Raw genomic sequence first — 13,667 nt, 5'->3', positions numbered from 1 at the left:
AAAATGAAACATACATTTATATAAAATTTTAATTTTATATATACATACCGATGTGTACGGAACCACTCGAGCGTCTCGTTCCCATGTTAAAAATAACACATTTTTCTAGACGAAGTTAATTAGCTCACCTGAGCAGATTTTGGCAACTAGTTGATGCTGCCTTCAAGTACAGTCGGACATAGAAATGAACGAGCAACCACTCAAATACAGTCTCGCGCTAACTAGCCAAAAACGTCAACTGAGTTTTATTTTTAATTTAGCTATATATTCTCGACGGCCATACACTTCTGTTAGTCTCGTTCTATTTAGTCGTGTTCGGCTACACAACTACTCCATAATTTTACGGTATGTACTTGAAGGCATCGCAGTAACTTCAACAGCATTGTTTCGCTTGACCACAACTTTTCAGACCACTAATACACAATGCGGAGGATGGCGGAGGATGTTCAGCCTCGAACTGAAGAAAGGTCAGTTATTTTTCATTGTCTGTTTTTTGTTTATTTATTCAAAGTGAATAGATATTTTTGCTGGAAATGCGAAAACTCTTGGACAGTATAAACTGAAACTTGTGTGTATTTGATCCCGGTATGACTCCTTCAGGATCAACTGTTGTCCTAAAACTTTGACCAGTCTTAGTTTAAGTCTGTATTTGTTTATTAATTGAAACATTTACAACTTTCTTTCAATACAAGATTATCATATTTAGTATTGTTTATTGTGACAAAATGCTTTGCTTTAACCCGGCTTATTGTCTTTGCTATACTTTACTCTTGCTAAAACTGCTTAATCAAATCTCCCAACTCTAAATTAGCTTGGTTTTAATGTTTTCAGTGTTTGGTTTCTGAAGGTATGGCAGATCGTTGTAGTATTTAATGCGCTAAACCACCTGAACAGTCGGGATTTTTGCTAGTTTTGAGTAATTTTAACGTGATATGTCTGTTTGATAAAGAAACTGTATAAAATTTACTATAAATGTTACTGCTGATGAGATACCCCAGGGCAAAGTTTCGTGACATCGCATTTTGCCTTGCCTGATGTTGTCAAGGTTTTTTTGTTCTTGTCCAGAGATAACCAGGAAGCACTGATAACTAAAAGCACATGGACAAAGTTCAATGTATGGTTTTTGTTTGTGCATGCTCTCCTGTCTGCCTGCTGACCTCTGTGTTTTCTGACTTCAGTTCGTGGATAGCAAACTGGCTCCCCTCCTGGTGCCCCACTTCTCCAACTCAGCTGAAAGATGCAGAGGAAAAGATGCTCAAAGGTAAGCAAAAAAGAGAGATGTTATGTTTCCTCTACTTTTCTATATCTTATTGTCCCTTCTCTCTGCTGAAGTTGTCAGTCAACCCTACTCCAGGCAGCACATCCGCATATCCAACGGCAACTACCTGTGGACCATAGCCTTTTCCACCCACCTGCATCCGAACTCATCGTCTCTCCTGCCGCCTCGCTCCCAGCCCAGGACGCCCCTGGTTCTTCTCCACGGACTCGGAGGCGGCATCGGCCTCTGGATCCAGAATCTGGATGCTCTGTCCAGCTGCGGACCTGTCTACGCGCTGGACTTGCTGGGGTTCGGCAGGAGCAGCCGCCCCCAGTTCAGCAACGACCCCGAGGGGGCCGAGGAGGACTTCGTGTCGGCCTTGGAGGAGTGGAGGCAGAAGGTGGGCCTGGAAGAGATGGTTCTGCTTGGACACAACCTCGGAGGATACCTGTCTGCAGCCTACACACTCAAATACCCAAACAGGTGCTTTTTTTTTAAGATCATGCTTAAAAAAAGTGCTAGCAGCGGGCGATATCTACTTAAGGTTTTATCACGATATTTCGTGATAGCGATAAAAGTGACGATAAGAACTATTTATCACCAAAACAACTTGAAAAACATATCTATTCGTAATACGGTTCTTTAGGACGTGTCACATAAATTTGTATCACAAAACTGCACACAGTTACTGCATTTAGTTATATTTTCAAATTTATTAATATTGGTTAATGAATAAACAGTGGAGAAAATGGTGAAACTAACAATCCCAACAGTCTGGGGTGTTTAATGCTAATTGGAATTTATTGTGACAACGATCAGTCAAAATGCTTATGATAAGAAATTTATCGCGATAAATAATAAACGATGTGATAAATTCCCAACCCGTAGTAATGCGGTGTTTCTGCTTGTGCAGGGTGAGACATCTACTGCTGGTGGAACCGTGGGGGTTCCCGGCCCGCCCAGACAACCCGTACCACTACTCCATCCCGATGTGGATCAGAGCCATCGGGGCCTTCATGAGCCCATTCAACCAGCTGGCTGTTCTCAGGCTGGCCGGACCTCTGGGTCAGAACACACACATTTACAAACTCATACATGCACTTAAACAATCCTGGGACCTTGATATATATTTTTTGTTTTGATTGCATGAGTTTTAAAGTTTAAGTTTATTACACAGACGATCAGATTATAGTTTCAAACATATACTATATCTCCAGTTCCAATTACATAATTGGGGATCAAATTTAAAAAGTCTGAAAAGGGGTAAAACTGGATAGCCTATTATACTGAGGTAAGGTAACAAAAATAAAACTAATATGTTGGCCTGAAACCTAAATCCATTTCAACGGTTTATATAGGAATTATAAAGGGGGTAATTGGGGGGGGGGGATAAAACGAGGATATTTCTAAATTTAGAATAAACTATTCTACTGTGAGACCACTCTGTTAGGGGTGGAAAACATTCTGGACTGTTCCTGGTTTTCCCAGAAGTGGACATCCCAGGAAGTTCACCCTGGGGTCAAACTGTGTAAAGCCAAGAAGAATTGCAAAAAGCCATAGAACTGCCTCTCAAACCCACAATTTATAGAACAGAAATTTCTGTATTGTGCTACGGTGATGAAATTCTGTTGCGACAGCGGCAAAGTGACAGGCAACCAGAGTAAATTGGTTTCACACAAAGATAAGAAAATAAAATGTATATGAACAGAATAAAGAATAAAATACTATATGTAAAGGGCAAAATTTCAATAAACTGTGCAGTTCTTAAAGATAAGTCGGAGCCAAAGGAATGTGTAACTGGGTAGATTAATTTAAAAAAATGCATTTATGTATTTGAACATTAAAACAGTATTTGCAATAAGTGACTAAAACTGTGCCATAGTAGAGATGTGGCGATGCCATCAAAAATGTAATTTAAATTGAGTAAAAACTGTGCAAATTAAGGTAAATATTTATTGATTTCTTTTTTGGATCATTGATGGTTATAAACTCTAACAGCTGCTGGGAGCAAGGATCTCCAATAACACTCTTTTGTGCGCTTAGGATGCAGCAGTCTGACAATACAATTACAACAAAGCAAAACAAAACAAAAAAAAGCTTTTTTTTGTGTGTGTGGAAAGTTTGTCACTAACAATGTGTAGGTTTTCAAATTTGTATCGCAAGAATGCCAAAAACATTTAGATGAGACCAAGTTTCAGCTGTCTGGCAGTAAATTGAGAGGAAACCGAACGATGCACATCAGCATAAAGTCCTGCCTTTCTGGCATGGTGATGATCTGGGCTCGATTTGGTGCCATAACATCCAGACATTCTCCTCCCTTAGGTCCGATGATGGTCAAGACTATGCGGTCAGACTTCAAGCAGAAGTTCTCCGCTGTGTTCAATGACGACACTGTGTCCGACTACATCTACCACCTCAACGCCCAGACGCCAAGGTGAAAAATCTGATTTTTTTTGCCCTCCTGCCTGTGGCTGTTTCAACTCCGTTCAAGTCCTCAAACTAGGATTTCTCTGTGTGTCAGCGGCGAGACGGCCTTTAGGAACATGACCATTCCCTACGGGTGGGCGAAGAGGCCGATGCTGGAGCGGATCGACGGGGTCAGAGCAGACATTCCCATCTCCTTCATTTACGGATCTCGGTCCAGCATCGACAGCAACTCTGGGTATGAGGTGAAGAAGACAAGGCCAGATGCGGAAATCGTCGTAAGTTGTCTTTCCTCGGCTTTCCACTGCAAAAGCCTGAAACTTGAGGTCAGAAATCGATTCCCGGGTGTCTGTGTTCGTCAGGTGATCCGAGGCGCCGGCCATTACGTGTTTGCTGATCAACCAGAGGACTTCAACCACACGGTCCTCCGGATTCTCGCCTGGACAGAGCGGAAAGGCGCAGACGACTGAACGAAGCGGTGAAACGCTGATAAAAGATTCGACAGATCGACCAAAGCTGAACCCATTCCACTACCAGAGAAATAACCTGCTTTATCATGCACTTTATTTGTACGAGAGAGACCTGTGACAGACTGGAGGCTCTCATCACTCCAATTCTTCTTTAGCCGACTTCTCGGGGCAAAAAGCTCCACGGTTTATTTGAAATATTTCTTGTAAGTTAATGTGAAATTCATTTGATTTCTCTGTACTCGTCGATGCTGTTTCTTTGAATTCTTTTTGGACAGCTCTCCTGTCTGGGGAATTTGCTATTTTTGATACAGGCAGGATAAACAGAATGAGGGAGGGAATATGAGGCAGAGTTAAACAGGGCAAAGGGGCCGCTGACACTCTCAGGAAGCATTCTCACTTCTTTGGAACCACGGAGTGAGCACGGCCAGCAGATGGCAGTACAGCGACGTCATGCTCTGCAGAGGGAACAACAGCAAATTGTAACACAAAGCAGCAACCCTCACATATTGAGCTGAGTGACCCACTCAGGAGACCTGGACAGTGATGCTCTCTCTGAGCCCGTTCGACACTCAGCCCACCACTAAGTCACAGCTGCCATGACAGAATCGGGTCAGAGGCATGTGTCGGACTAAAAATAGGCCTTCTTTTTCAGAGAGGCATCGCTGTGATTTATAGAAACTCTTGAGTCTGCAGAAAATGAATGGGTCAAGGAAAAAAAAAGTTTATCTCTTCGTTGGGGGATGTTTACGTGTCACTCTAACATATCATCTGGGACATGTTCTATCTGGTCTCATGGTCACTGATAAAAGCAATCCAATAAATGGGAAATAAAAACTAGCATAGCTTTTATTTTGGTAGATTTTTCATAAATAGAACTACAACAAAAACAAAATAAAATGGCTAAATTCTAAGAAATCATTAAAATGGACTTCAATTGTGGCTTGTTTTTAATATCATTTTACATAAATCAACTAAATTACAAGAATAAATTAGGTAGTAGGCTCTGCTTTTACTTTATAAGTAACAGTTAACTAACATTAAATTATCTTCCTCAATGGGCTACATTTTAAATCTACAAGCTCACATTTATTAATACCAAATGAGTAATAAGGATGCCACAGTTTTAGACTTTGAGTCAATTTTGTCCATAAGCAAAATATGTTTTTCAAAGCAGGTGAAGTTACTGCTTGACCGCCTAAGCTCCTTCACTTTTTCTTCATGAATTCATCTGGTTTGTATTACACATTAAAAAGAAACTTTAATGACTTGGTCAGTAACTTCTTAAGTCTCTAACAAGGTGAAATGTAACATTTTCTTAAAAAAAAAAAAAAGCTAACGCTAAGCCAGCTAAAATGGGACACAAACATAAATTCTTGATTCAACACATAAACTTTCTTAAACACAAGTGTTACGTTAGTTCTTTGCCATGTCTAATTTTTATTCAAATCCATTTGTTAAGCGCCAGAATATGTAAGCGCAATAAGTCAAGCGCAAGTTTGACTTTAGCAATTAGCGCTAAAGTTAAGCCAGCTAAAGTACCGTAAATTCTTGATTCAACACATAAACTTTCTTAAACACAAGTGTTAAAATAGTTCATTGCATAATGTTATTCAAATCCATTTAAGAGCCAGAATGATGAGGAAAATCTTGGTTTAAATGTTCCAAACAGAATAAATGCACTTAAATCAAATGTTATTTCCCCTCAAATCTTTTCCATGTATTTCCCCTCAAATCTTTTCCATGTGTAAAAATAGGCTGCAATATATTTTAAAGCTTTTCCCACATCTTTATTGGAAGTGCCGGCGGCATTCTGGAACTGCATAGAAAATGGAAATATGAGTTCCTAATAATAGTAATTGTCGTGAGACTAATCATCCAAAGACCCTGAGTGTCTTGGCCTTCACCAGTTCCTGCAGCTCAGTTACGTCTGCCCATCTCTGTCACTCCTGAAACATCAACCCAGCCCGCCCCAGCTGTCTCCAGGCAACAGGGTAGCCACGGAGACCGAGCCTTTTGGATTAGCCGACCTGCAGGAAGTGATCCCGCGGTCGGACAAGGTAATTATGGGTTGTTTTCTTGAAGATGCTGGCTTGCCTGTCTGTCTGGCTGTTTCTCAAGGCAGTTCCATGTGCGCGAGGCCTCTTGTGGATGAAGACGTGCGCGCGCAACGTGCCCGGGCCTCCGTCCATAATGTTCACTTAAAAAGGCTGCTAGCTTTTTCTTCCCATCTCCGTCTTTCTTCCTCTCTCTCTCTCCCTCTCTCTCTCTCTCTCTGTGTGTGTGTGTGTCTATCTCTGTCACCCACTCAGTCACATGATCATGAAATCATTTTATTATGAAACAGAAAACAAGTGAGAGATGTGACAGCCGCTTTCATGCTGGGCTTGGATATAATTGAAAGCACAGTGGCTGGAAATAGCCGCACATAAAAAGATGGCTGCAGACAGGAAGGCACACTGTTTTAATGCTGTTGGTAAACTAGTAACAGCTTGTAGGGAGATCTCTGCTGTCAGGCCACTAATAAGACCATAATTGTTTATGTTCCGAGGTTTGTTGGTGGTTTTCATTCCGTATTTTCTCACGTTAAGAGTCCGACAGAGCCTCGTAAAAGTATTCACACCTAGGGATGCGCGATATGGACTTACAGTTTTTATCACGATATTCTGTGGAACTATCGTGATAAAAGAACGAGTTATTACAGTCTTTTTTTTTTTTAGGTAAGTGCATGGTCGTGACTGCATGGCACAGCGATTAAACCCGCTGCAAACACATTTACATTAGTAATGCACTTCTTTAGGACACCAGTGGTGTAAATACATAATGCATTTAATCATATTTTCAAATTTATTTATATTTGTTGATGCTCTCATTAAACAAACAAAACTAACAATCCCACAGCAATACAGACAGTTTTTTTGGGGGGTTTGAACATCACTAATTGGACTTTATCATCACAACAATAAATCAAAATTCTTAGCGTGGTAAGAAATTTATCACAATAAATGATAAACGATACGACAAATGCCAAATCCTATTCACGATTGAACTTTTCCACATTTTGAAATGTGTATGCAGTTTGCTTTGCTTTGACGCCCCTAAATTAAATCTAGCACAACCAGTTGCCTTTAAATCCCAACAAATTAGTACAGTTGCCTCCACTGCTATAATTGTGTAAATCTCTCTGGTTTGGTAGAAAATATTAGTGAACAAACAGCTTCTGCTCATAAACCATCTCATAGAAAGATGTGAAGTTATATTAATTAGCAACATCGCAGCTTTGAGCGTTCCTCAGAGCTCTGCTCAAATCCATCATCCAGCAATGAAATGATTTCAGCACAACCGCAAACCCACCGAGACGTGACCTTTGACCTTAACTAAACTGGCCGTGAAAGAGGAGCATTGATCAGAGGAGCAGTCAAGAGCCCCGTAACTTAGATGGAAGAATGAGTTGAAAGGGCAGCTATTAGTTGTTCTACCCACAGATTTTTCCTTTATGGAATAAAATTTTTTATTTTTGAAACCAAGGATTTAAAGACTTAAAAAATTAGCGCTGTTAGAGCAAACAGTCGCAATGGATTTTATTTAGCACTTTCAGAGCGAAGGGGACTGAATCAAAAGCATGCCACACTGTTCAGATTTTTATTTTTCTGCATTTATCCTCTTTTTTTACACAGTACTTTGTGTTAGTCAATCCCTGTGAAATATGCAGTCTGACAAAATGTGAAAAACTTGCAAAGCCTTCCAATTTGTAAATTTGAGAGAGGAAATCATTTCATTTCATAAGAATGAGTGTGTTCAACATTTACTAATCCAAACTATGCTTCTTTTTTTGTTTTAAGATTTGTCATTCAGTCAAAGAAGAACAAATCAGTTCACTAGTTTGCCTGCGAGTGACTGACGATATTTACAGTCCAGACTTTTATTTATCTTTTATTTTTTTGCCCCACAAACACAGCAATCAGAGCGACAGTTGCACAATATAAGAGACATCTGATGCACTAAGTCTTTCTTCCAGCCTACATTTCCAATAAGTTCACTCATCAATGCCCCACAGATCAAATAGCAACAGAAGAAGAAGAAATGTTCTGGGATATTATGCAGCGAGGGCACTTCACAGCGCCGCACTGCTCTCAAATTACACCAAAAGGCGACAGACTCTCTTAATGATTGCAGCATTTAGATTCTGACTGAGTGCATCAGGAAAGGCTAAACAGCCCCCACTGCCTGCCAGCTGGCTGCTTGTTCTGCGCATGATGCACGGTGCAGAAAAAAAGAAAAAGGTTTGGATAGCGATGATTTCTCTTCATCTTGCAGGAGGAATGAAAAGAATTCGAGGAAGCATTGACGCTTTTCTGTGCCGATTCATAAAGTCAAAAGTGCTCGCTGATCGGTGAAACCCTGCAGAGCTGCTCATTTCTACTCTCTCATCGCTGAAACTAGCAGATCTGGCTTTGGCCTCCGAGCTGTACTTCCTTTCACCGAGCACATTTCCATATTTGGCCTCGCTGGTCAGACATCACATGCTTTAATCGAAATTGTTTCAATTTCCAGTTGAGAGCTAAAAGATTGATCTGCCTGTTTGATACCTTTTCCCCTCCTCTCTCATGTGTTTGGGGGCGTTGTTGCATAAAAAAGAGCAGTGCAACTAATATCAGGTGGTGCCCGCAGCCAGAAGGCATTTGCAGACATAAAGGGCACAAATTCCTCCCAGAAAACATTTCACAGAGAAGCCAAAGGAAGCCATTTTGACTGAATTGTTACATAACTTTACACAGAGGCTTGAAAAAGCCATTTTTACCCATTTCCCCCCTCTATATGGGAATGCAATATATTAATGGATTGATGGACGTTTTTAAGACATTTTTAATAAATAAAACTGAAAAGTGTGGCGTGCATTTTTCATCAGCCTGACGATACAAAATGGAAGCCAGTGAAGAGAGAAAGTCATTGTTACTGCTTTAATAAAGCTTTGATGGCTCTAATTTTGTGGCTTCCAGAGGGAACTGGTTGCTCTAGAATTTATTTAGGAACATTGAAGTAATGGATGCTGGTTGGAAAACGGACGGAGCTAAATGCAGGACAATCCCAACAAAAAACAAACAAACAAAACAACAACAACAACAACAAAAACAAGTTAGAGGCAGCAAAAGACTTGAGGCTGAGGTGGAAGTTCGTCTTCGAGATGGACAATTAGTCCAAAAATACACGCAGAGCTGAACTGGAATATGTGAGATCAAAGCAGAATTGTGTATAAGGACAGCCTAGTCAAAGTACAGACCTAAATCCAGTTGAAATCCAGTAGCCACCCTGTTAAATTATTGTTCACAGAATTGCTCCATCCAATCTCACTGAACTTGAGCTTTAAGTGAAAAACATCTTAAAATGAAAAAGTGTCTAGAAAGGATTGGTACACATGCACACCACACTTTTAAGATTTTCTCTGTAAAAATTGCTGAAAACTATGTTTTTCTTCTACTTCACAATTAAGAGGTACTTTGCGCTTCTCCGTCAAACCAAAAGCAAACGTCCTTCATCAGTCGGGTTCTCATTTTTTCTGTTGTTAAGTCTTCGCATATGCCATGTGATCAAGTTTAAATGTTTTCCAAAAAAAAAGAAAAAAGAAAAGGTTTCAACAGTATTATGCCAGAGATGAGCTCATGTGAGAATCTTAATACTTGCAGATCACTACTTGATGATCTGTAGATGTGTGTTTTGCTAAGATAGTTTAATCTCTCTTTCAGTAAATGATTTAATAAACTCCCTCACATACCTGAAAAATGTACGGTTTTCAAAACAAAAAGGTTCAAAATCATGTTGCAAAACTATTTTTCCCCCCACTACATACAAATAATTGAATAAATATAATTTGAGAGTAATCTCCTAACCTTAACAGGGTGTGTGTACTTTTGGGATTACTAGTTCCCTTCGTAACTCAAACACGTCACTCACCAAACATTCCTCTGCTTACGAAACACTGCTTAGTAAAACAACAGATAACTATATTTTTATCTTTTCTGTTTTCATAGCAGCAGTTTACTAAATTAAATACTGAGCAATTAGACTATGGCATCACTCTGCAGGCATTTTTTCTCGCTCGGTTTGAGAATTTGTCAACATTTTCACATCTAAATTCAGAACCTCATGAGCTCTGAGTGAAAGACGTCCGAACAGCAGCAGGACATTTTCGCATTTGCGATCATTAGCAGGAGTCTGTGGAAACGTAGCGTGTTACAAAAGTCTACCCTTCATATTTCATCATGTTAAAACCACAAACGTCAGTGTGTTATTGTGGTTTTTATGGGATGGACCACAATGTATTGCATGAATGATGCTTCTTTATTGTTTTTAATTATGTAATTGTTTTCATTTGGTCTGTTTTAATACTTGGCTGAATCATGAGATGGATGAGCATCAATTTTCTAGTCTGGTCATAAATTTTTTACATTGCACTTTGACTAGGCCATTAGTCATTTTATGTTGTTATAGCGTAACAACAGTAAAATCAACTTTTTTGAGCACATCATGTTATAACGTTACTCCGAAAGCAACAACATACCTGTTGCCTTGATTCTTTCATGTGTCTTTGAAAAAAAAAGTCCTTTCATCTCCATGGCAACCATTCAGCTGTGCAAAAATGCCTGGGTAGACCTAGCCCTGCCTCCGAGGACGAAGCTCCAAGCTTCCGCCTCACAGAACAGCCACTCCCCCTTTCCTCCTCTCGCCCCCTGCAGCCTAGCCAGCAGCAATTAGCAAACGCCTGCTGGAACTGCGCATCAGCTGAGGTCATTACACGAGCTACTTCAAAGTGAAACGCTGGTGAAAATATTTTTAAAGGGCTCATAGAGGAGCCATGTTGTGATGACCTGCTGAGGAGAGAGATTCAGACAGAGCAGGAGTTTCTTAAAGAGACAGAGGCCCAATTCCAAGGTGTTAAATTAGGACGTCAAATTGCATTTTTAGAGTCTCTTGATAGTGCCATTTTATAGCACAATGTGGCTGGAAAATACATAGCACTTCCCCTTTAATAATTGATATTTTTTTGTTGCTTCCCCTTTTTTTTTTGTTTCAGGTTGTGACATCTTTTTGTTTAAGAGATTCCATCTCTCGTTCTGGCTCGCATTCCCGTCCCCGGCTCGCCCTTCTCTGGCAGACCTTGAGTTCTCATTGCGCGGCCCGAGCAAACAGAAGCTTTGTGTTCCACTCTGGCTAAACCCAAAGTGCAAACAGACACGGACAGGCAGAGCATCAACCACATACACTTCGCACACTGAACGCCTGTCCTGGCCGAGATGAAGAAAAGCGCATTGATGTGTGCGAGGCAGCAGCCTGGACACCAAAAGTCGGCCTTGCTAGCGTAAGAGATGACTGAGGGAGTGTTTCATCTGCAGCAGCGATGACAGCTGTTAAGCCTCCACAATCAGCTCCACTGGCAGTCAGATTTAATGTCCCGCTGACAGACACACACTTCAAACTGGAGCCTAACCCACACACAGAACAAACAGCGCATGCCGGCAAAACCATGCTTAGCAATCAAGTGGTGTAGAGCTGTTGTGAGGCGTTTCACAAAACAATGCAGCTATTTTCATTGCAATTTGTCATAAAAGCAATGAAAACTTTAATGCTTGCTGGAGACATATGAGCTAATGGCTATGGGGGGAAAAAATCACCAAAAACATTAAAGGACATAAGCTTCCTGAAGAAGATATTGCTGCATCTCCGGCCTACTCTAACACAAGCTGCCTCCAACAGCTCCCTGTCTTCAGCCTGCAGAACTTGAAATTAACTTTGGTAAAAAAAAAATTGGTTTTTACACGAATGTTTCAGTAATATACAATGTTTTCGTCAATAAAAATAATCTACAGTTAACACCTGAAGCTGTTAATAAAAGGAAAGCATTCACAAGTCTTCAGCTTTCCTACATTTTGGAAAACCAACACAAAGAATGCTCAGTTTATTTATTTTAAAAAATTGCACATGTGAAATCTAAAACTGGGATTGTGTGTGTCTGACATTTGCATTTCTCTTTTTCTGAGTTTTGACAAAGGAAAGAACATGGATGTTTTGAGCTGAAAGCCGGATAAATTAGAAAATGTATCCCCTTAACCATCATTACAAAACCTACAGTATCAAATAATGAACAGTACAATAAACAACATTTTTGAAATGTTAAAATCTGAAAATCTAATATGTACTGAGCTTCTTTGAAGTTTCCATCATAGCTGACAGAAAAGTAGATAGAAAAGGCTTTCATACAACTACTCATAAAATTATGCAGAGGAAAGAGTTTATACTTTATATAAGTTTGGTTAACATAGCTGAGCTTCAGGTATTAACCTGTAAATCAAAAGTTGGTCCTTAAAACAACGAGAGCAGGTCTTGGACATTTTAAACTAGTTGAGATTATTAGTTTTACTTGTCAAATATGAAGGTCAAAAAATTTACAAGGCGTCCACCATTTTGTAGTAGTTGTCAACTAGAGAACCAAATCGTCCACCACTCTGGATTTTCCAGGTATTGCTAGTGGCTCACGGTTGATATTAACTGTGTCTGATTAACTGGTGCATTATTAGGTCAAGGAAGCAGCAACCGAATGTCTAAACAGAACAAACTAACAGGGGAACAGGGGAACATCACCCTCAATATCAAAGCCATTGAATATATGCCCATTCAGCTTGCCATACCGACCACTGCACTAATGACAAGCCAGAGTTTTTCAGGCTTTTTGCCAGTTGATATGGCGAAAACCTGCTGAGATGTACAAATCACACAGTTTTATAGATGCATGTGATAAAACAAAGGAGTCTTTGTCGTTTATGAGGGGGAAAAAACCCACTACTGGATTTTAGTCCAATAGTGGGTTCAGGAAAATGCTATCATGAATTTGTAGACAATCAAACAGCCATTCGACGAACATCTGATTTTTGTACATGCACAAGACGTTTTCATTCATTGTATTGTTTGCTCTTTTTTTGTTTTAGCTTTGTGCACCTACATCTGGCTCCATAGTAGCTACATTGTTACAATGTGCTTTGTCTGCAGTTTGTAAAGTGGAATTTTGTGTTTTCCACTGAATGCAGCAGAAAGCTGCTGCCAAAAGGCTGCAATACAAGTGCAGCTTTCTAACTATCTGATCTGCTCAAGAGTCCAAAGCTTCCTACATCAACCACAAAGGTTACGTTTGACTCATCTAACCCCTTCAGGTCCCACGTCCACAAGAGTGGACATGGGACATTTTGGAGCATCTTCAGACAAGAGAAGCATTTCTATGGAACTAGAGAAGGGGAAGAGTAAGTGTCTATTTTCCATTAAAAATATCAATTTAGGTTCATGGTAGCCTAATAAAATTGCACTCAGTATAATTTTAAGTGTTTCCTGTGATATTATCTGAAATTATTTTCTATTGTAAAATAGTGAAATAAGATTTTTTTTTTTTCTTTTTTTTTTTTTTTTTTTTTAATTAAAATGTCCGTCAAAAGCTGAACAGGGGCGGGGTTGGAAGGGCTTTTCCCTTCACA

At 39.9% G+C, this 13,667-nt stretch overlaps 1 protein-coding gene and 1 long non-coding RNA gene across 2 annotated transcripts; both read left to right on the top strand.

The window, feature by feature from the left end:
- Window positions 1-206: 206 nt before the first annotated feature.
- On the top strand, window positions 207-4,988 carry LOC106957474 (1-acylglycerol-3-phosphate O-acyltransferase ABHD5-like). The gene is made up of 7 exons (XM_015048846.1): window positions 207-467; window positions 1,179-1,261; window positions 1,333-1,741; window positions 2,172-2,323; window positions 3,581-3,692; window positions 3,780-3,960; window positions 4,045-4,988. The coding sequence occupies exons 1-7, from the start codon at window positions 424-426 to the stop codon at window positions 4,150-4,152; spliced, it is 1,089 nt and encodes a 362-aa protein (XP_014904332.1). The 5' UTR covers window positions 207-423; the 3' UTR covers window positions 4,153-4,988.
- A 1,055-nt stretch (window positions 4,989-6,043) lies between these two features.
- Window positions 6,044-12,054, top strand: LOC106957477 (uncharacterized). Its single transcript, XR_001426953.1, has 2 exons — window positions 6,044-6,209; window positions 11,222-12,054. It is a non-coding gene; the product is annotated as an uncharacterized LOC106957477 (long non-coding RNA).
- Window positions 12,055-13,667: the final 1,613 nt, after the last annotated feature.

Source organism: Poecilia latipinna, unplaced genomic scaffold (assembly GCF_001443285.1).
Source record: "Poecilia latipinna isolate Pla-1442-1.1 unplaced genomic scaffold, P_latipinna-1.0 Scaffold907, whole genome shotgun sequence".
NCBI lineage: Eukaryota > Metazoa > Chordata > Actinopteri > Cyprinodontiformes > Poeciliidae > Poecilia > Poecilia latipinna.
Note: the sequence above shows the minus strand (reverse complement) of the source record. Positions and strands in the feature narration are given on the sequence as shown.